The sequence below is a fragment of the Leptodactylus fuscus genome, chromosome 7 (assembly GCF_031893055.1).
Source record: "Leptodactylus fuscus isolate aLepFus1 chromosome 7, aLepFus1.hap2, whole genome shotgun sequence".
Lineage (NCBI taxonomy): Eukaryota > Metazoa > Chordata > Amphibia > Anura > Leptodactylidae > Leptodactylus > Leptodactylus fuscus.
The window spans coordinates 26,287,056-26,310,645 of NC_134271.1; the positions used below are offsets into that span (position 1 = coordinate 26,287,056).

General features: G+C 46.1%; 2 protein-coding genes across 2 annotated transcripts in view; both read right to left on the minus strand.

Moving 5' to 3' along the window:
- Nucleotides 1-882: 882 nt before the first annotated feature.
- CDC42EP2 (CDC42 effector protein 2) lies at nt 883-8,168 on the minus strand. The gene is made up of 3 exons (XM_075281455.1): nt 8,004-8,168; nt 2,008-2,081; nt 883-1,913 (listed from the first exon to the last, which is right to left on the minus strand). The coding sequence occupies exon 3, from the start codon at nt 1,838-1,840 to the stop codon at nt 1,298-1,300; it is 543 nt and encodes a 180-aa protein (XP_075137556.1). The 5' UTR covers nt 1,841-1,913; nt 2,008-2,081; nt 8,004-8,168; the 3' UTR covers nt 883-1,297.
- A 1,634-nt stretch (nt 8,169-9,802) lies between these two features.
- The window catches only part of POLA2 (DNA polymerase alpha 2, accessory subunit), a 35,117-nt gene continuing 21,329 nt past the window's right edge, over nt 9,803-23,590 (minus strand). The window contains exons 12-19 of the mRNA XM_075281437.1: nt 16,018-16,142; nt 15,880-15,918; nt 15,506-15,579; nt 14,833-14,941; nt 14,011-14,117; nt 13,156-13,218; nt 12,260-12,386; nt 9,803-10,238 (exon numbers count right to left, since the gene is read on the minus strand). Of these exons, the coding sequence (XP_075137538.1) occupies nt 10,089-10,238; nt 12,260-12,386; nt 13,156-13,218; nt 14,011-14,117; nt 14,833-14,941; nt 15,506-15,579; nt 15,880-15,918; nt 16,018-16,142 (794 nt within the window). The 3' untranslated portion in view covers nt 9,803-10,088. The remainder of the gene's footprint in view (nt 10,239-12,259; nt 12,387-13,155; nt 13,219-14,010; nt 14,118-14,832; nt 14,942-15,505; nt 15,580-15,879; nt 15,919-16,017; nt 16,143-23,590) is intronic.

Here is a 23,590-nt window from a genome sequence, read left to right on the forward strand (position 1 = left end):
CAGTCAGCAGTTCTGAAGGGGGCAAAGCTGCGGAGCGATTATTTACAGAGGACCTTTCAAGTCCTCGGGCACATGTGGTTTTATATACTGCTAGAAAGCAGACAGTGCGCTGAATTCAGTGCACTTTCGGCTTTCCCTGCTGTGTGCCCTGGGGCTGGAGAGATCGTTGCCGTTATAACAGCACTGATCTCTGCCCACTGTCAGAAGGGCATTCCTGACAGTCTAGCTGGGCTGTGACAGTACTCATCCATGAACTAGTACTGGGGGCGTTCTTCACAACTTAGAGTCATCGCTGGGAGGTAAGGAGCGCCCCCTCTGACAGTACATGACTATGGATGAATACTGTTAGGGGGGGGGGACGTTCCTCACAGCCCAGCTAGACTGTCAGGAACACCCTTCTGACAGTGGACAGAAATCGGTGCTGTTATAACGGCAGCGATATCTCCAGCCCTGGGACACAACAGGAAAGCTGACAATGAGCCAAATTCAGAGCACTGTTGGCTTTCTAGCGGTATATAAAACCGCATGTGCCTGAGGACATGAAAGGTCTTCTTTTATAGACAACTCAGAAGAGTAATTTAGCCATCAATGGTGTTCTAGGATCTATTCGTATGACTTATTTCCTCCTTCCCCTACAGTTAGTTCTAGAGGGGAAACTGTAAAGGATGAAAAGTACATTAAACTATTAGTTGAATATTAAGATTCTACGGGCCTAGGAGGAGGAGGAATTTAAGATAAGACTTCCGCTTCCACTCATTCAGCCTCATATAAATACATGGGCAAATTTAGGACAAAATTTACTGCCAAATTTGAACTTACCCCAAGTATAAGGCAAATAAAAGACACACACAGACAACTCGAAAATAGCTTTCTGTATTGCATCTCAAGAACCTTACAAATATCATAAAAACATTCCAAAGGGGGGGGGGGGAAATAAAATAAAGTGTCGTTTATCATTTCCTGGCAAGAAGGCACTAGAAGTCTTTAAGAAAAGCATTTGTAAAAGAACTGGAGATGCTTTGGCTATGTGGAGGCGGAGCGGCGTGCCGCGGCGTAGGCACAAACAACGTCCACATTGTTCGTTTCCAGTATAGGCCCCAAAGTATCTGCAAGTTGATGCTCAACAATATAAAGCATATACAGACTATATGATGTAGTCATACATAAGGCAACATCGGATCGTTTATGGTCACTGCCCGAATAATAGAATCCTAAAATCTTTGTAGTGTTTAAAATGAAAGCTGAATAAAAACCGTCCGAGAACTTTGGTCCTTTAGTCCCCACAGAACAGATAAGTCTACTCTTTGTTCATTATTTGTAAGACATCATCCAAGATCGAAGGTCCCAAGTCCACATGAAGGGAAAGAAGAGACCCAGCGTGCGCAAGGAACCTTTCTTCCTGTACCTCAGCTGATACGCTATTATCTTTCGCTTGCAAAGATTTGGCCATTTCGTTCACAGGGCTTTTATTCTTGTCATCCAGGTGAAGCCGAGGCGGTTTCGGAGGAGGGGACTGAAGGAGCGAGAGAGCTTGTGGCTCCCCTATTGTAGGAAGCGAGATGGCATTCTTTAAGACAGGCGACGGCAGCTCTGAATGCGACAGAGGCGGGGTAGCATCTGGTGATGAAGACGTAGAAGAGCTGCAGTTTAGTCGAGGAAGGAGGTGGAATTTGCCCTGCAGAAAAGAAATGTCTCCAAAAACATCTCCTTCTCCGCTGCCGATATGTATGGTGTGTCTAAAGTCTCCGAGGGGAGGGCTGATCATGTCAGGAGACAGGACATCTCTCAGCTTTCCTTTACGGGTTCCTCTCTTCAGGTAGATGGGAGCTTTGGTTGACATGTTTGTGGTCTCTCAGCCTTGGTAGTTGGGAACTGAATAGTGAGGGATCCTCTTCATATGAAACATCTAGTCTCTGATCCAAGAAGAAGAAACAATACTGTTAATCTTATCAGGCTAGGGGTTAATACTACACACGTATATTATATAGGGCAATGAACACAACCTACTTTAGGCAAACGTTTGTTCCGACATCAGCTGGAGATGTTTGTTCTGGTTCGTAGCCTTCACCAGAAGACCGCACCTGAAATATATGGTAAAAAGTTATAGGATAGGGAGAAGGAATTCATTTTACCAAGTCACTGAACATAACAGACAATATATTCCATACTGGGGGAATAGTCATACACAAGAGGGTTCCATCATAGACTGGGGAGATGCTATGCACAATGGATTTCCATATACTGTAGATACCCATCAGCTAGGTATGAGCTTTCCATACACACGGGTTTGGCTGGGAGTTCAGGAGGCCCCCATACGTCTTAGGGCTAGTTCACACGAGGGCAAGGAGGCAGATTTTGACAGCGGATTTCGCCTCAAAATCCGCCTCCATACAATGGTGGTCAATGGAGACCACTAGCGTTCTTTTCTCCGCTGGCAGCATGTTTCCGCTAGCGGAAAAAAGAAGCGAGCTGCCCTTTCTTCAGGCGGATTCCACGGCTCGGCTTCCGCCTGGCGTCAGCAACCTCCGAAGTCAGCCCATTCATTTCAGCCGACTCCGGAGGGGGAAGCCGAGACCGCGACGCTCGTGGCAGGCAGGTTTTGACCCGAGAGTGACGAGGCTCCCCGCGTCACTCTCTGTGCCAAAAACCGCCCCACGTGTGAACGAGCCCTTTATAGTCAGTCATTTTTGTTCTAGTGATGTCTGGGGTGAGCCACTACTGACACAGTGACATATGACTTGTAGGAGTCTGCCGAAACCCACACTGATGGCTAAAACAAAGGTTCAGAGCTGATCGGCTGGGTGCTGTGCCATTTTCTCAGATAGCCTTTTTTTCATGCCTCTTCTAAAGAAAGCAAGGTTAAAGGGGTTATCGGGGGTAATAACAAGTAATAGTACACCAGTTAAGCTTTATCACTAATATACTCCACAGTCTGCCAGAGCTCCAAGGTTACCCTTGCAATTTGGGATGCCCAGGAACTCCGACTCCTCGGCCTCCCCTTGCTGATGCCTCAGTCAAGTGACCCAACTCCAGTCTACTCTATATAGTCTGAGTAGAAGAGGGGTCTGTGACGGACACAGCTGCTGGGCAAGAATACAAGAGCTATGGCCTCCATGGTGATTTCATGGGGCATGCAAACACTCACTAAAGCAGGTAACAGGAGAGGCGACAGGTCCTCATTACCTGTGTATGACCCATAGACTGGATATTATATCTTCAATCGTGCATTACACATGCAAGTCAAGGGACAGGAGTGATGTAGAGGCCTGACTATAAGGGTAAGTTCACACATAGTTTTTGGTCAGGGTTTTGAGGCCGTATCCACCTCAAAACCCTGACCAAAAAGATTGCTCCCATTGAAATCAATGGGAGCCACTCCGGAGCTTATTCCGGGAGCCGTTTCTTCCGGCTACCAGAAAAAAGAAGTGAGATGTTCATTCTTCAGGCAGAGTTGCCTCACAATTTGGCCTGAAGAAACTCCCTCCACTGGACTAGGCCCATTTATTCGGCCTAATCCGGAGCGGAGTGCGCAGCTGGATGTTGGTGCAGTGCACCGGCTTTCAGTCGCGGCTACCCAGTTTTTTGGATGGGAACCTGAGGCAGCCTCCGCCTCATGTTCCGATCCAAAAAACCCTGTGTGAACTTAACCCTAAGGGTTACAGAAACCGAGGAGGCCCAAAGGTCACACAATCCGCTAGGGCTGGATAAAGTACTTTGATGGCTGGCAGTCTGTCCATCGTAAATTTATGACCCCAGCCCCAGGAGAGTTGGAGGGAGAAGATTTATGATAAACTGCCTTCCACTTTGAGAGAAAAGAAAAAAAAAAAAATCTCATTGCAAAAAAAACCCCCCAACTTTTAACTGTATATAGTCAAGGAAGGATTCTGTGGCACAAAAGGGACATGATGTGAGGGGCACTGACGGGACGGCAATGATGGGACGCCTGTGTGCACAGACATGTACTGCACAATACTTCACGGCAGTCTGTGGCCAGTTACTAAAATGAACAGATGGGAAACGGTGGATTGTTGCGCAGAGATTTTGTAGCAGGCCCCATGAGCTTTCAGTTACACCCCTCTGTAGGAGACCATGTGGACTTTTAAGATATTATCTGCAATTATTCGGTCATTTGAATTCACAATAAAATGTCCACGTCCATCCATTAACCCTTTGTCAGCCTAGCTGTATTGCATAATACCCTTTGGCTCTCCGTCACCTCGTACTATGCGATTCCCCAGAATCCTCACAATGAGCGCATACAGCATTGCAACACAGCCCTGTTTTTCTGTTTTAAAGGCGTTCTGCTGATTCAGGGAGAGAGTCGGTGGGGGCCACTGACAGGCAGCCAAATATATGGGATTCTGGGATCAGCTCCTTCTAGAGCCGCTGCCCGAGCACGTATTATTCCAATGAGCTGGATAGTCATCTTGGCAACGGATTGTGCAAGAATATTTTACCATGAAGAACTGCACTTCTATTAGTAACCACCAAGCCCACAACTAGAGCGACTTCCCATGAACACGTACGTTCCATCAAGCAGAATGATAACTGCCGGATACTTGTAGGACAGCTGGTCTTCAGGAAAAAACTAATCTGGTTTCGTTCCTCCCAACAGCCATCACCCACCCAGTAAAGGTTAGCAGACCCCGCCACAATTGGATAAGTTTTCACATCTCCGTTGGAGACTGACGCAGAAACCACCAGAAATTGGCGGCGTGAAAAATCCTGCACAGAGGGCAGACACTCGGCAGCACCCATTATGGTTACTGGGGTCCGCAGGTAACCGCTGTTTTAGCAGTCCAGCTCCTCCAGTGAACCAGAATGACTGGTACAGAGGTGAACCTAGCTTTGTGTATGGGGCTTTAAAGCAGAGTCCCCAGGATGTGTAAAAGCTGCGTTTTTTTGAGCCAAAGCCGGGAGTGGACTGAGCAAAAGAGAGAAGTAGCCTAAAGGGGTTCTCTGGCCCTAATGCCTATCTTAAGGAAAGGTCATCAGTATGTGATCCGTGGTGGTCCAATATCCAGACCAGCAGTTCCAGCAGCCTCTGGACGCCTGAAGCCAAAGCAATGGACGAGGAAACAGAAGCTGCTTGACTGCTATTGAAGTAATGAGAGAAGAGCTGCAGTTCCCCAGGGCCACCACAGGACAGGGCTGCAGAATTGCTCCTATCACTTGAAAGGGAGCAGACGCCACACTCTCCTTGTCCATTACATTAGCTTGCACTGTTGCAACAGCTGATCTGTGTGGGGTCTGGGTGTCAGACCCGCAAAGACCTTTCCAAGGGGTGAGGGAAAAAAAAACAAAAAAAACAAAGTCCCTTCTTGTTATATGAACATGTTCAGTGAATGCGCTGGCAAAGCTGCCATAGGTGAATGGCAGACAAAACGGACAGGCACATCATTAGGCCCAGGCATGCCACGTGTGGGTAGGGATATAAGTCGCACCAAATAGATCATCTTTTTGTTATAGATGTAATGTGAAGGACCTGTGGGGTGGCAGGGGCCTTTTCAAGCTCAACTAAGGACATGTGTAGACTATTAAGTGTACAAGTAAACATGGTGGGTGGAGAAGACTTCAGGCTATGGCCCTCAGCACAAAGCACTGGTTTACTTTAGCCGCTCTTCCAATCCCTGGTAACCTTACTATGAATGCGGCATTTAGACGGCTTTGCGTGTCCTGCTTGAGAATTGAATGGGCGATCTTGTAGCTATTCATTGTTGACACGAGGCCTGGTATGATAAGAATGATAGAACAAGGATTATCCTGCTAAGTAGCATTTCATAGCCTCACACCCACCTACTAGAAACGGCCTCAGTAACCTCTGAACTAAAGGACATTCCAAGGAAGAAGTGGAACTATACCAGGCTATCTTCACGTGTTCTCAAGAATGTCATGCAGTAGGTTGGTCCAAGACTCGGTATACAGTATCCATATGTGGCCACATATCAGTGCTTGCTCACCCCACTTTTTAATGGCTGTGGGTGAAGCTGATTGGGCTGGACAATCCACAGACTATGGCAGCGGCTTTCTCCCCTCCCTCTTTATAACACGTGCATGCTCAGCCGAGCCAAGCATGCGTGTGCATGGGGGGCTCAGAAGAGATAGCATGCAGGTATTCTATGCCTGACCATCTTGTAATGGAGATCTCTGTTGTACAGTCATGTCCTATGTATCACAGCTATTTCCCCCATGACCAAACACATTCCGGCTATTAAAAATGTAGGAGGTTCAAAGAATCTGGAGGTAATTTCGGAAATTACAAGATCAAGAATACCAATAGTGAATGCGCCCTAACTACAGCTCTATCCCAGGGTGGATGACAATTCTCAATGACTGACCTGTACATGACCATGGGCTATAGTAAACCTAACAATCACTTTGGCAGCAGGACTAGAAACACTACAATCCGGCCGCATCGCTCAAAGCCAGGCAACAGCTCTAATGTACTAAGGCAAACATTTCACAACTGGGGCAGGCAGGAAATGATTCATGATGGAGGATTGATCATAATGGTCATCTCCCGTGTGTACCGGGGCTACCCCAAAGACAACCGCAAAGTGTGCTCTGCCTATGGTCTAGGGGATGACTGTGAGGGGTCTGACTATACAGATCACAACGACAGGGAAACCCGAGTCCCTGGGTGTGCATTTGTGACCGAGGTTCCATTCCCTTCTATGGGGCTGATCGCAAGTTGACCCCCAGCAATCTGATATTGATGACCTATGCAAAGGATATATATAGTATAATATAGAATATAGTGCAGTATAACAGGCCATGTAAACCAAAGGCCCCAACACGATAGGATCAGAGATATACACTACCATATATCACAACTGCCTGATGTCAGAGAGTGTAAGGGGATGTTCACACTGACTTTTACCAAGCTGAAAAACCAAAATCTGCCCCCACAATCAGCAAGTTTTTACATTTGAGACTGTTTTGGGGCGTTGGTCACTCATTTCAAAGCAGATCGCCTTGAAGGAGTTATCAGTCTTCTAGATCTCCGGGGGTCCTGGATGTGAGACCCTCAGCAGCGGCTCCTGGGAATGTTTACATGCCGACTGCCGATCACTTGCCGTACATGCGTGTTTACGTGCAGCAGCTTGTGTCCCATAGACTACAATGTAAACATTCCTGGGATCCATGCTGTCCTGCAACAGCTGATCTGCGGGGTCCTAGGTGTCACAGATCTAATATTAGAAAGCAGTGTGAACATACCCTTAACACAGGTCTAGATGTTCACATGTTCTTTTATTTAAAGCTTTTTCTATCTTGAAATCTCCCAAATTCTGTCTCCCATCTAGATCGTTGCCGCTTTTTTCACCTTGATAGTGTGACTATACCCTTAGGCCTTTGGACATCAGGTCCTCCTGCACGTTCCTGGTGAATACTTTATACAGATACCCAACAATGGCACCCAGGAAAAAAAAAAAACCATCACATTTTTCACACTGCGCCCCTAGAAGCGCCCAGTCTGTTGATCTATTCCACACACTTGGTGAATACCACTGTACAGGGGGGCAAAAGAACATTTTGGGATGCTGGGGGGAATCGATGGTATGTAACCCAGCAGCAACTCTAAATTATGACCCCCAACATTGCTTTTTGGTGGGTTCTACCATAGTGGGGCCAGTGCTGTACAATACACAGGTACAAAGCGCAGGGATGGTGCCCCAAGTGCCATAAGACCTATGAGCCCCCCCCCCCACCTAACCTTTGCCCTGGGTGCAGACCACAGATGCCCTCACCCCCTGGCACAAACCTCTCCAGACCCCCGTGTGCCCAAACCAGAGCCCCCAGCAGTGCCACACCTCTCCTCACATGTGGCCGCCTACACCATAGCAGGGTGTGAGCTCGCCTGTAATAACACTGTGATACATACACTGCCTGAGGGCGCTCACAGGTAGGTAAACACCGCAAGGAGAGAACGGTACAGCCATGAGGAACTACAACACTCAGCACGCCCTGACAGGACACACGCACATACATGGCCGCACACTGACCTGTGCTGGACGCACGCAGGACTCCGCAGGCTTCAGGTTGGGTCCCAGGCAGATGCGGACGTGGTTGGGAGTGGCCAGTGCTTCCGGTTCTCGGTCGCCAAGTAACCCGCATCAGAGGAGTCGCAGCAGGAGACGCGCGGCCCCTTCTATCTGCTGCTCCAGCTCCGGAGACACTGAGGTGGGGAGTGAGGAGAGCAGAGCAAGGATACGCCCTGCAGAAGAGCCAGCCAATCACCGCCAAGGGGGCGTTGCAGGAAGAGACGGCGGGTAATCAGACAGCCAATCAGATTGCTTTCTTATGTAATAAACTTTATTTGTACAACACATAATCATCACAACTTTCTCTGGCTCTAATTAGGGCAGCAAATGAGGTCACTGCCTGTGTCACAGAGGTGTGATGGCTGGTCACGTGACTGAGCAGGGGGCGGGGCCAAACACTAATTTTTAAAAAAATTTTAAGTCATGAATGACTCCCAGCTTAGTAAGAGCGGCAACTGGAACAGCAGCCATTAAACTTCCACCTCCATCATGGTGGTGGATCCAAGATGATCATGAGAAGAGTAAGATGGCAACATGTACAGCACCACAAATATTTCAATGTCTCTCTATGGTGTCACATTGCCGTGTCATGTGACTATGACAGTCGCCGAAAATTCAAACTTGTTGGATTTTGGTTGGAGGTCGCATGCGACACTTTTTTTTCTCTCTTACCAACATGTCTGTGTGTTAAAAGTCAAATCACAGATCTAAAAAAAACAACAAGTCACTATGTAAGCCCTAGTCTTAAAGGGATAGTACCGAAGAAGAACAAGTGTCACCTGGTTTTGGAGACTTTGTTTCACTTGTGAGTCTTTAATGTCAAAACCCCTTCATCCTCTATACACAGGATGGGGAAGGGGGTCAAGTCACTGAGGGTCAAGTCACTGAGGGTCTGACCGCTGAGACCACTAGCCTAAAGATTTGTAGACCTTTAAGCTCCATAGAAGTGAATGGAGCACCGATCACATATAGAAGATGTGGGGTAGATTTTTCAGGCGCCAGTTCTTTTTGATCGTTGGGGGATAACCACTTAGTGCCCCCTACTGATCAGAAGAATGGGGGTCTGCAAGTACTTCCATTTATATATCATGATGATGATGATGAATAGGAACAGAGCTCTCCCCAAACTAAAGAAGCACAAGTGCATGTAAAGACCCCCTGGAGGTCCCAATGTTTGGACCCCTAATAACCTAGCAGTTATACATTATACAGTGCATAGGAGATCTCTTAAAGGGGGATTCCTGAGAAACAAATAGATGCCATCACTGTGTATTCCTGATAAACACCTGGTTTATGGGGACGAATGGGCTTTATTTTTTTGTAAATGGCAAACATCAAATAACTCTGGTGGCGAGGTAAACTGAAGCAGCATTCACATGAGCGTTTCGGGCTCCTATGCATTGTATGAGGCTGTAACACTGTGCCCAGAAACTGTATTATCAGTATGGCTCACATTTCAGATGGCGGCATATACATAACGTACATTTTTCGGTGGAGTGTACCACCATACTATAGAGCACTGCCAGGGGCATATAGACATAGGATCTATGGGGCTGGAGAGAAATACTGACCTAATGCCATTTAGGAAAGAAAAGATTTTTTTTCTTCCTGGTCACTGTGGGGAGAACATACAAAAGCAATTTCTAGGGACAGGGCAATTAAAAAAAAAATTCCCCCAAAACGAACCAAACCTCACCAATGCAGGAAACTGCTCCTTTTTCCCCTCCCCCACCGAACTACTTTTGATAAATCTCCTCCATTATATGTGTCTCCTGCTGGTACCGTGTGGTATTCTAACTATAACACTTGTCTATCATGTAACACAGGCACATGGCATGGCCGTCTCATTTCTAGCAAGGACCCATAGGTTTCCCTGTTATGATCCTGTGGTCACCAGGTCTGATGTGGTCAGGGGCAGGCTGCGAGCCTCCCACACCCCTCTGCTTCACTTTTGGCTGCGCACTCTTTTTTTCCTGGTTTAATTCGTCCAGTTCCCTCCACTTTAAACAATGTAAAGTCTTTATTTTCTGAAACATGTAGATTAAGTTAAATTTTAACAACTTGGGCAGATAAGCAAGGAGATTTCCTTTCCCCGGAGCCAGTGTTCTCCTTCTTGACCAAAAAGCGGGAATATGTTCCTCCTACTTTTCCTTTTGTTAGTCGGCCTGGATTAATACAGATGCATCCAGAGATATCCTAAGGTAGATGGAGACCAATATTAGGTGAAAGTTTACCATAAAATATGACAAATATCTCTGTACCATGGTGTGTGTTTTTTTTTTAAAGAGGTTTTCCTCCTTAAGCTCCTAAATAAAGCTTCAAAATACAAAGAAAAAAAAACAAAAAAAAAAAACAAACATCTTTTCGAGCCATACAAGGTAATGATAAACTGCTGGGATATACCAGAAAGACACTATGTGGTTGATGGAGATCCCATGAGGAAGACTCTAAGGGTAAGTTCACACTGAGTTTTTGGGTCAGGATTTTGAGGCTGTATCCGCCTCAAAATCCTGACCAAAAAGATGGCTCCCATTGATTTCAATGGGAGCCGCTCAGGTCTTTTTTTTCCAGGAGCCGTTTCTTCCAGCTCCCAGAAAAAAGTAGTGAGATGCCCATTCTACAGGCAGTTTCACCTCGCGATTCGGCCTGAGGACACTCCCTCCTCCAGACTAGACCCATTCATTGGGCCTAGTCCGGAGCGGAGTGCGCAGCTGGATGTCGATGCAGTGCACCGGCTTTCAGTCACGACTATCCGGCTTTTGGTCCGGAATCTGAGAAGGCCTCCGCCTCAGGTTCCGGACCAAAACACTCCGTGTGAACTTAGCCTAACAAAGGCCTTCAAACGCAGGTAAGCTGGCCAAACATGTCAATTTCAGTGGCAGTGGTCATCTACCTTGTGCGTATGCGCTCACCTACCTCTGGTAGTCCCTCAGAAGCGAATAGAGGCACCACATAGATGTGACCAGCCACTGTACTCATTTAGGGAATTTAGGGAACCCCGTTCATGTGGGGGCTTCAGTTGCTTATCAGTTTACTTGAAAAATCACCAGAATAGCCCTTTAAAGGGGCTCTATCAGCAAAATCATGCTGATAGAGCCCCACATATGCGTGCATAGCCTTTAAAAAGACTATTCAGGCACTGTAAAAGTTAAATTAAACTACCCCCCGTTTTAAAATAACTTAAAAAAGAATGTTCTCTACTTACGGAACGTGCACCCTGGGCGGGCATCTGGGTGTGTCTTCATCTTCTCCCCCGCCTCTTCTTCCTCTGACGTCCTCCGGTCCCGTCCTTCTCCGGCGCTTGCTCGCGGACACTGATAAAAAAAAAATAGCCCGGGCGCATGCGCAGTAGCACGCGGCTTCTACTACGACTACTGCGCATGCGCCCGGGCTTTTTTTTTTTATCAGTGTCCGCGAGCAAGCGCCGGAGGAGGACGGGACCCGAAGACGTCAGAGGAAGAAGAGGCGGGGAAGAAGATGAAGACACACCCAGATGCCCGCCCAGGGTGCACGTTCCGTAAGTAGAGAACATTCTTTTTTAAGTTATTATTTTAAAACGGGGGGGTAGTTTAATATAACATTACCGATGCCTGAATAGTCTTTTTAAAGAGGACCTTTCACCACTTTTGGGCACATGCAGTGTTATATACTGCCAGAAAGTCGACAGTGCGCTGAGTTCAGCACACTGTCGGCTTTCCCGATCCGTGCCCGGTGTAAAGAGCTTACGGTGCCGGTACCGTAGTGCTCTATGGTCAGAAGGGCGTTTCTGACCATTAGCCAGAGACGTCCTTCTGCCTCGTGGCGCCAATCGCGCTGTGCTGTGGAGCGGGGAGGAACGTCCCCCTCCCTCTGCTCACACAGCTCGTCCATAGACGAGTATTATCAGGAGAGGGAGGGGGCGTTCCTCCCCGCTCCACAGCACAGCGCGATTGGCGCCACGAGGCAGAAGGACGTCTCTGGCTAATGGTCAGAAACGCCCTTCTGACCATAGAGCACTACGGTACCGGCACCGTAAGCTCTTTACACCGGGCATGGATCGGGAAAGCCGACAGTGTGCTGAACTCAGCGCACTGTCGGCTTTCTGGCAGTATATAACACTGCATGTGCCCAGATATGGTGAAAGGTCCTCTTTAAAGGCTATGCACGCATATGTGGGGCTCTAGCAACATGATTTTGCTGATAGAGCCCCTTTAAAGGAAATAATCACTGGAACTAACCTTGATGAAAAACCGAAGATCTGATGGTATAATAAAGACATCTGGAGTGACGGGCATGACTGCATAGTTATATTGTGCTTCATAGTCAATGTTAATCTCCTCGTGCGGTGGATACAAAGGATAATAGCTGAAAAACAAAAAATAGCAGTAAGGACGACTTTGATCCAGATTCTACATAATGAGGATCAATAACGTTATAGTGGCAGGTTGGAAATTTAAAAAAGGAGGCCAGAAAGTAGTGGGGTTGAGAATCCCCACCCTCACATTGCGTAGATTCAGGAAGACTGGCATATTGTACGTTGGTGACGATCCCTGTACTGCCAGAAGATTAGCCTTATTTATGTTGTGGCACAGGCCTGGTAATAACTCGGGCACATTATCTGTTGTGCTGTGCGTGTGACTCAAATTTACATTAGGTCCGGTTCACATCTGCACATGGGTTTCCGTTCAGAGAGTCCACTTGGGGACTACCCAAACGGAAAGCTAATCCGCATAAAAAAGTGGTTATCTTAGGAAACCCAAGGGCCCCATAGATTATAATGGGGTCCGTGTAGTTTCTGCTCAAAAATGCGAGAGGGGAAAGGAATGGCCCGAATGCAGATGTGAACCAGGACTTAGATCCAAACTGTCATAGATTTTAGGCATCCTTTGGCATAATTGATGATAGATCTGGCATGACTGATGGCTCTGCCCACATCACGCCCCGTTTGGAAAGTGGTGACGGCAGCGTAAAAACTGCACTTTTGTCAATTTTTGCCATAAAAAAAAAAAAAAAAAAATCACAAACCCAAGCCTTGTGACTTTAGTTGCTCCAAAAATAGTGTAAAACTCTAAGATTTTTTGTACAATAGTCGAATCAGTTATCCAACTACCCACAAGAATTGGAATTCACTCACCTCCGCTGAGTCAGGATATGTCTGAGGATGCGGCTAAATCGGTCTGGAGCACCGGCTGTACCGCTGTAAGTATCAAAAAGTGAGAAAAACATACATTTAAAAATTTCTCCTCATGTGGTGAATTCACAATCTATGTGTACACGGCTTTACAAGTCAATTTTCTTACCTGCTATAGGTGTCTTTCACCATTTTCACCTTGCCTTGTAATGGATACCATTCATTGTATGGAAATATCAGCATTAGAGATGAGCGAACACTGTTCGGAACAGCCGTTCCGAACAGCACGCTCCCATAGAAATGAATGGAAGTGGCCGGCACGCGGGGGGTTAAGCGACCGGCCACCGGCAAAGCATATGTGCCAGGTGCTTCCATTCATTTCTATGGGAGCGTGCTGTTCAGATCGGCTGATCCGAACAGTGTTCGCTCATCTCTAATCAGCATATATAATGTTGGGAATGATCATTGATTTACAGAATCAAGTGACTATGGCTTAAAGGGGTTTTCCAACACTAAGACAGTGACAACCTAACCATAGGATCGGTCCATAATACCAGATCAGTAAGGGTGCAACGCCTGGCACCCCCCACCAATCTGCTGCTTTAGAGACTGCAACATTCAGACAAGTGCTGCAGCCTCTTCACTGCAAAACAAGCTCAATCACGTTCTTTGTATAACCTTTGTGCTCGTTTTATAGCTCATCCCCATTCATGTGAATAGGACTGAGCTGAAACAAGTCATGTGACTCAAACATGACATCACAAGTCTGTAAAACGCAAGTGGTGCTCACCTATATGTCATGGCCGCTTCAAACAGCTGACCAGCAAAGAAAATATAGCAAGATAATGTGTTGAATACCTGCTGATCTCCTCTGCACCCATGTGAAAGAGCAAGTCTGTAGATGTAAATCCCACTGCTATACCGTTGATAGATAAGGTGGAAGGATCTGCTACAAAGTGCACTCTCTGAATGAGAAAAAATAAAGAAATCAAATAAGTGATTAAAAAAAAATATTTTTTTTTAGTCTTTGTTTAAAGTAACAACTAAAGCAGAGCACAACAAACCACAGCCAGAGGAAGCCCGGCCATTTCCCCCCTCACCATCTGAGGTTAGTATGTAGTATATGACACAGATACAACATCCTTTTCAGTCTACTTTATTGTACACATCTTTGTGGTTTCTCTGTTCATCCAAAAATCACGCATTTCCGTATGATTAAGCTCATTTGCAGAAAGTACTGTCGTGATCTAACACCAAGATGCAGCTAATTCTAATGTGTGTCTATAGGGTGATAGGATGCATCTCATTGGTTATATAGCACAAAAAAAAAGTTCATGGTTGTGAATCCTATTGTCTATTGGTAATCTATTGGACATACATAGAAATTCCTCTTGACTCCGTATACACGTGCACACTCTGCTTGGTCAAGTGCATACATGTTCTCAAAGGGCTGAGATAAGAACAGGGTGTTTCTGTCAAACACCTCTGGTAGGGTCTGAGCATGTTAAAATCCAAAAGGTTTGATCCTTCTGTATCTCCAGATACTGCTGACAATCCCATATGTGTATGGGCACTGTAAATTGGGAGATACTAGATAGATAGATAGATAGATAGATAGATAGATAGATAGATAGATAGATAGATAGATAGATAGATATCTTATAATAGGAAAGAAATTACCTGCTTGTCTTCCTTGGCAGTCTCATAGCAGCTGAAAGGAGGCTGGGGATAGACAGGATCATGGTGCACATCTCTGATGGAGGGCACAAACACCAAATGGGAACCAGACCTTTAACAGAAGAATATTAGAATGTGATAAAGATAACCACAGAGGAGTGGATTGGTGAATAATCGATGTTACTCATCATCTCTAGATGTAAAAGAGACTGATGACAACCAATATAAATCCATTTTTCTCACTTATTTTAGAGGGGGACACCTCACCATGGAAAGTCCTAAAGCAGATTACACGGCCATGCGGATAACCTAGCGAACATCAGGTTGCTATACATTGCGACCCAAGCTGGCATTGGCAGAGGCCACAGAATGGATCTGGTAGAACTTGGTGAAAATGTGGACAGAGGCCCAGGTGGCAGTCTTGGTGTCAGTTCACATGGTGGAAAATGAAGAGGAAATCCCTCTTCATTTTCCGCCGCCAGCTTATCCGCGACAGGATACCATACAATATATCAGCATTACGTCGTGGCATCCCACTCCTGATTAGGCCTAAATGAATGGGCCTAAACAGGAGGGAGTGTCAAGCCGTGGACAGAATCCGTGGCAATTGTGTGTTTGCTGATGAGACAGCCCTTTAAATGACACCTTTATATAGGCACGATCCAGTATGACTTACGGCCGTGTGCCTTCTATGATCATTTTCAGGCAGGACTTGAACACCTCCTCACAATTCACTGTCAGCTGAAGATTCTGAAAATGGGAAAAACAAGGGACTTGGTTCAGAGGATACAGACTACACTGATATTTGTAAGGTTACGACAAGTCATCTGTTGTAGATATTCGTATTCTTCACAGCATTATTATAGGTTCTTTGAGGTGACGCCGTACTCCTGAGAAGGGTTTGTCAGTGGACATGGGGGGCCGTGACTCAGAGATATAGGTCTTCCAATCCTTTAGATGTATACCTCAGATACCGGCGGCGTGTGAGTGCACCCTAATACTCATAACACTAATAGTACTGACAATGAAATGCAATATTATAGATTTTACCTCAACCTGCTCATGTTTCGAATCCAAAAATGGTCCGAGCTGAAAAGACATGGAGAAGGCACATACATAAGATGTCACATACATAGTAGTGTATATTTAATGTAATTGCCGGCTAAGTGGCCAGTCCTTTCATCTCACCAGAATGCAGACATCTGGACAGTCTCTATTAATAACCTCCACCAGATCCTTTAGGGCATCATAAGTGATGGTGTCCGATGTGGTGAAAGGGCCGCAGGCTGCAATTATCATCTGCTGAGGGCAGTCTGCAGGGAATAAATATGGAAGATTATATAGAAGATTATTGGGGAGGGGGAGCAGAATACCTGGCACATTTCTAGTGTCACCAATGACTTTGTGACAATAGTCATAAAAACGTTTGCAGGCGTATAAGTTAGGGTAGTGACAAAGTAATAAGATTGCCACTATCCATTACGTGTAGTGTAAGTGATAAGTGATTACGTTCAGGTATACAAGAGACAGAGCCTTCTGATTTGACACAAACGCCCCCCTGCACTCCGGGTGTGGCCTCCACCTCCATAGCCCTACAACTATGGGAACATATGGCTGAGCAGCTTGAAGGGCTTTCACTTCCCACTGGGCTCATACTTAGAAATCCCCTGAGGATTGCCCCTCCATCTTGTTGGGACATGAAACGCATTGGGGGGGGGGGTAGAAGGAAATAAGGGAAATAGATCTAAGTTATAGGGAGATACAGGGAGAGCTCTGGGGACAGGAGACATTGCAGGACATAGGTGAGGGATAGGGTATCATTTCATCAGCGCTTCATCTGCAAGTCCATTGAAGCCCCCAAAGTGTCTCAGTAGGTCCGGGTAAGACCGCTCCATTTTGTTTTGTGCATTTAAAGAGAACCTTTCATGATTTGAGGCACAGGCGGTTTTATATACCGCTGGAAAGCCAACAGTGCGCTGAATTCAGCTTTCCCGATCTGTGCCCCATGTGAAGAGCTATCGGTACAGTAGCACTTCACAGTCAGAAGGGTGTTCCCGACAGTCAGTCAGGAACGTCCTTCTTCACAGCAGCACCTATAGCGCTGTACTCTGAGAGTGGGGAGGAACACCCCCTCCCCTCCTGATAGTGGAGTCTATAGACTAGTACTGGGGGGGTGCGTTCCTTGCCGATCTCAGCGTACAGCGCTGTGAAGAAGGACATTCCTGACTGACTGTCGGGAACACCCTTCTGACTGTGAAGAGCTACGGTACCGGTACTGATCATGAAAGCCGACAGTGTGCTGAATTCAGCGCACTGTCGGCTTTCCAGCAGTATATAGAACTGCCTGTGCCCCAATCATGAAAGGTCCTCTTTAAGTTAGTGATATTCTGACAGTCTTAAATATTAGAATTTATATTAAACGTTAGGTTTCATAGTTCTTTGCGTCCTCTGCTTGTGACACTGGATTGTTGGATCGTGAGGTTAGTTTGATAACGTTGTAATTGCCTGCGTTGGAGAAACCTATGGGTAGACGGCACCCGACAGGAGACACTAAAACGAATTATCAGCTTTGGGACACAATCTTTTACTATCACAGGAAGAGGTGGAGCAGTGGAAGAGTCTCCTGCCGTCCACTAGTCTGGAGGCAACGCAGAGCAGCCCAGGATAAGGTGTAAAGCCGATGTGTCATCTCAATGGACAGGATATGCATTACTCAAATGTCACAGCATTAGCACGGCACTGAATGGTGAGGACAGACATACTGTCTCGCTCATAGGGTCAGACACTGAATGCATTAAGATTTCAGGAAAACCGATCTATAGATTGCAATAATCCAGTCCTACCCCAGGCACAGACTACAGATTAGAAATACTAGTCTTAAAAATGTAAAGTGGAGTTAAATAATAATTTTAAAAAAATAAAATTTGAATTTATTTTTTAAAGGGATTCTACCACTAAAACACATTTTTTTCTAGGTAACACGTCGGAATAGCCTTTAGAAAGGCTATTCGTCTCCTACCTTTGGATGGGCTCTCCGCCGCGCCGTTCGTTCAAAATACCGGTTTGTACCGGTATGCTAATGAGTTCTCTCGCAGCGATGGAGGCGTCCCCATTGCAGCTCGAAAACCGACCGCAGCGCCGCCTCTATGGTCTTCTGTATCCTCCCCTTGCGTCTTCAACGTCCTGTCGGAGGCCTGCGCAGTACGCGCTGTTCGGCGAAGATTGCCGAACGTACTGTGCATGCGCGAAATTGCAGTGCCCGCACTATGGCTGGGACCGCAATTTCGCGCAATGCGCAGTACGTTCGGCAATTTTCGCCGAACAGAGCGTACTGCGCAGGAGACGAATAGCCTTTCTAAAGGCTATTCCGACGTGTTAACTAGAAAAAAATGTGTTTTAGTGGTAGAATCCCTTTAAACACTTTGGGACAGATTTACAAATCTCATCTAATCTCTAGGCTAGACAGTCTAAACATGAGCCAGGTTTATCACAGTGGCACAGGTTTATTGCAGTGCCCGCACTATGGCTGGGACCGCAATTTCGCGCATGCGCAGTACATTCAGCAATTTTCGCCGAACAGAGCGTACTGCGCAGGCCTCCGACAGGACGCTGAAGAAGCAAGGGGAGGATACAGAAGACCATAGAGGCGGCGCTGCGGTCGGTTTTCGAGCTGCAATGGGGACGTCCCCATCGCTGCGAGAGAACTCATTAGCATACCGGTACAAACCGGTATTTTGAATGAACGGCGCGGCGGAGAGCCCATCCAAAGGTAGGAGACGAATAGCCTTTCTAAAGGCTATTCCGACATGTTAACTAGAAAAAAAATGTGTTTTAGTGGTAGAATCCCTTTAAACACTTTGGGACAGATTTACAAATCTCATCTAATCTCTAGGCTAGACAGTCTAAACATGAGCCAGGTTTATCACAGTGGCTGATGCCGGATGATAAGCCTGGTGCATCTTTACGCTGTTTAGTCTAAGTTTATACATAGCACATAGATGCATCTTAAAAGGTATTGTCCCATTACAGGCACCTTTTCCCTATCCACAAAATAAGGAGCAATGTCAGGTCACCAGCAATTTGGAGAACGAGGGCCTGAAAGCCCCCCTGTATGAATGAAATGGCAGTGATCTCCATTCATAGAAGTATCGGACACACAAGCTGGAGCTTCATTCACAAGGATCATACTTAGGCCTGTTTCCGTGATCCCACTGGTCAGACCACCCACCAGGGATGTGACACTTGTCACCTATGTTATGGATGGGGGATAAAAGTCTGTAACGTGACGATCCCTTTAAGCGACACCTCCTTGTATGCCATCTTTTTGCCCCACCTGGCACATTATGATCAGTAAACTTGCGCCCTGAATGTATTCTCCCATCTTTTGCCAGTATATAAACAATGGGACAGAATTATTATACCTTATACACCAGTTTTCTGGTAGACAAAGCATAAAAAGTCACAATTGTTTTGCAGAAATCAGAGTTTTGTGTAAAAAATTGCAACGTTTTAATTTCTGTACCGCTTTTACAAAAAAAAAAAATCTGTGTTTCGTTGTGTTTGTGCAGGAGGTGAGGCCACCAGATTTATTACCATTTATGCCAGAAATTATGTGGGAAATGTATGAGCTGGCAGAAATTTTCCTCCGGGCTCTTAGTGCACATTTAGGAGGACTTTCAGGGCCCAGTTCTTGTGATCCCCTAGTCATCGGACATCATGGAATAGAGGATAAATTTTGTTTAAGTCCCTTTAAATAACACCCCCTAATGATACCCCTACCAATCATGGTGTCTGTACCCTTACATACGTGTGTGACGTATCTCCTGCGTTTCCCTTCTTGAGGTCTGTACCGAATCTCTGCAGTCTATTCTGATACTTGGCTAGTCTGATACTTGGTCAGTACGTTTATGCTTCATTTATTTTATTTTTTTCCCTCTTTTGGAAATAAAAAAAAAAAAGTGATGTACTATGGCTGAAGGAAATACAGACAAGGGGATTTTTTATCACTTAAAGCAAAGCTTTAATGTGGCTTCTCCTTTCCATTACTGTCATGTTGATTTATATCTGACAATTCAGTCCCAGCTGCCACCGTCCCCCCGACCCCCACTCCCCCCTTCCTCGCAGCCAGTTTTCGGATACTTGGTCTATAGACCAGTGGCTTAAAAAGCAGAATGCTAAAAATTTACAGTCACGTCTTCCATTAAACTTAGATGAATTTTAACCGGTTACCATAAGTGCGCTTACAAACAGCCGCAAGGTGGTCTTGGAAGGGATCCCCAGTGAAACTCTACCACGCCAGGTGTTTGACTCGGAGGCACAAGCAGCGACCGGCGGGTCAGACCGTCACAGTCCTCAGGAAACTGGTTGTTGCCTGGAGCTCAGGGTTTCTGCAGCTGCCTCCATGACCCTTACTACATTTATCTGTGTCTCAGCCTATAAATGGGATATACACCCTGGGGTACGTCATCATTCACACAGCACAGGAAGACTGCTGCAGTCATACACTACTTGGTTTACTTGCAGGTATATGAGTCCCTTCCCAGAATAAAAATCTGAGATGACATCTAGGTGCAGAGTTAGGCCAACCAGTGTTCTTCCTCCCTGGGCCCCATCTTCTGCACCACACTCAGGGGCCCAATAACTAATCTAGCTGCCGCCTGAGGCCTGGTCTGTGGACATATCCCTGGTTCACAGAGTTAGCAGAGCCCTAGATGAAGGTAAGGTTCAGAAATGATCACAGGCAAGGACTAGGCAGCAAGATACTACTGAAAAATAGATTAACATTGGCAACATTTTAGAAATTTGGGAAGGAGCGTTCGATAATATTGTAGGTCGCTGTATGGTGGATCCAAAGAATTAATTTTACTGGTGGGCCCTAGGCACGACACTGGGCACATGATGTGACGCTGTCATTGAAAGTACACAATATAGGGTCATGTGGTTATGCCGCAACTCACACATTTCCATAACAATCCAAACCGGATGTGCCACGGCAGCGTGAGATTTGTAACGTGACCACATTCACTTTCATTAGGTGCCAGGTAGGCAGCGCTACACTATGAGCTATGGCCACGGTTGCCATATAGCCCTAACCTAAATGTTCCTCTATATACAGGGATATAACTAACCCCATGTAGTTAAGTCTTTTGCCAACCAGGATAGGGCGGGTTCACACTTGCACCTGGTCTCCGCTTTGTGGGTTTCCGTCTTCTGCCGACAGGAGATGGAAACCCGGCAGTCAGTGTCCGCCCATGAGCGTCTTCTGGTCTCTGCGGCAAAATAGTTTGGGGTTTTTTTTTTTAACCTGCATGTCCGACTTTGTGTCCGGTTATAAAAAATAAAATAAAAAAATATGGGTTTGCCGCAGAGAGGCAGAAGACGCTCACGGGCGGACACTTTGCAAACCCATTCAAGCGAATGGATTTGAAAACTGACTGACTGTTTCCGTCTCCTGTCCAGTTTCTCGGGCAGAAGACGGAAACCTAAAAGCGGAGACCGGGAACCCGCCCATAGGCCCAGTTTCCTCCGGTGACCCTATCCATACGTTATATGTTCAGCCCCATCTCTGCCTGTGCTCAATCCCGCAAAACAAAGCAAAGCATAAAAAAAATACAAAGGCCTTATCTTTGTCTCCTCCAACGTCTAGACAGTTCCTCAGTCGTAAAACCAGCTGGATCTGCCATGACGTCTATGTTCTATGGCCACTGACTATACAGAATACAGTGGTGAATGTCACCTCTCTGTCCCCATCTTGATCACTAGAACAGATTTACATAATGAGATTCTTTTCACATCTAATTCCCCTGCTTTCATTCCCCTTCCAGTCTTAATCCTATTACATGTCTGGGGCTTCTAGAAACACAAAAGTGTGACCTATGCAAATGTCTGTGTGCCGAGGACCGGCCTGGTATCTGACAATTCACTATAAGTGACACACAAACCAACACAAAGTCCTAATACACACTGGCACAATGCTGCTCCTTATTATTTAGGCTAGGTGCAGATGACATGCCTTCTATGGATGGTATACATTAGGAGGACCCCGACATATACGATGTATCCTGCCTGCAAACAATGATCTTTAGATCCACAAAAGAATCTGCGACAATAGACTAACATGGGGCAGTAAAACCCCACACATGGATAGATCAGCCCCAGTCTGTGTGTAAATTGTTTCCTTCCCCAGCTGGGAGATCCTTATAGTAGAACCTCCTACAAGTTTCAGTTGTCAGTCGTCCTCAATAGACGTGGATGTCAGCCGTCGCTTCCTCTCCATTTCTCCTTTCGCTTTGTTCTCGCACATCACAAGCGTCTCACCTGCAGGGCTTTGATCTGGTTTGGCACTTATTGTTAGCTCTTCTTACTCACGTTCTGTCATTTCTTTGGTGGTTTCGCCTAAGGAAGTCTCACCTGACTTGATCTTAACGGAGTCTTCTATAAATTCTCACACCCCCGTAATAGAGACGTATGGAGTAATCCTTTAACTCCTTATCATGCTTAAGGGGGTTTTCCAGGCTTTATAAATTAATGGTGTAACCTTAGGATAGGTCATCAAATGAAGGTCAGCAAAGGGTCAGACAGCCCGGACCCCATGGATCAGCCTCCTGAGCTCCATTTCTGTTTCGCAGGCCTTGTGGTCATGTTCTTTGGTCACACAGCACACTTGTAGCTTAGTCCCGTTCCCAAGTGAATAGGACAGAACCGTAATACCAAGTATAGCCACTATACAATGTGTTTGTCCACAGCTCTGACTCGTATGCTGCAGTCTCTTCAAACAGCTGATCTGCGAGGGTCCCAGGTGTAGGACCCCAGCCAATGACCTAAACGCAAGGTTATGGCACTGATTGATGAGCCTGAAAAACCCTTTAATACAGATCAGGGGAACGAAAACTAATACAGTGGCAGAGATTTACTGATCAAACACACCAGAATACTGGTGCAAATTGCACATCATGCACATTGAACGGCATTTACTATTCATCCATCTAATGGACAACAATTTTGCTGACTTTCATCGGGAGAAGAAGGATTGGGCAGGTTGAATTTTAACAAGCCCAATCCTTTGTTTTCAAAGAAGATAACCCACCGCCAGAGTGTGCACGAGTATGAGGGATTTATTACAAATGGCGGTCACTCAGCCAACAGCAATGGCTGTGACTCATCACAGTTACATCACATTGGTCAGCCAGTCAAGGCTCAGCGCGGTTATAATACAGCGATGCAATGGCGGTGGTACAGAAGCTATACCTCCGCCACTGCTGCCAGGGGTTGGCTATAATAGGATACATTCACCTCTGCATTTGCTCCGTGATCAGCACCAGATGAAGGACACAGAATCTGCTTCAAAATCATTATGAAGTTCCTCCATGTGAACATACCCTTATACAGCCGCAACCTGGCTCGCACTGCTGGACTTGGCACTATCCTAGATTCTGGCACATTAACTCCTTAGATGCCGTGATCAATAGGAATCAACTAAAATGTAGATATTTTTAAGCATGAAGATGGGGAAAAAAAACAAGGAAAAAAAGTACTGCATGCTTAAGGGGTTAAATTACATTACCAGTGGCCGAGAGGTGACTGCACACACACAAATAAGGACAAACATTATATTTAATATTCTACCACAGATAAAGCTACACAACAGCACAACACTATAGTATCCCATCTCTGATCATAAATGGCTGATACCAGGGAGCACTAGACTGTCCTCTCTTGCATTGGAAGTGGAGGATACGTCACATACAGGGAGTGTATATGA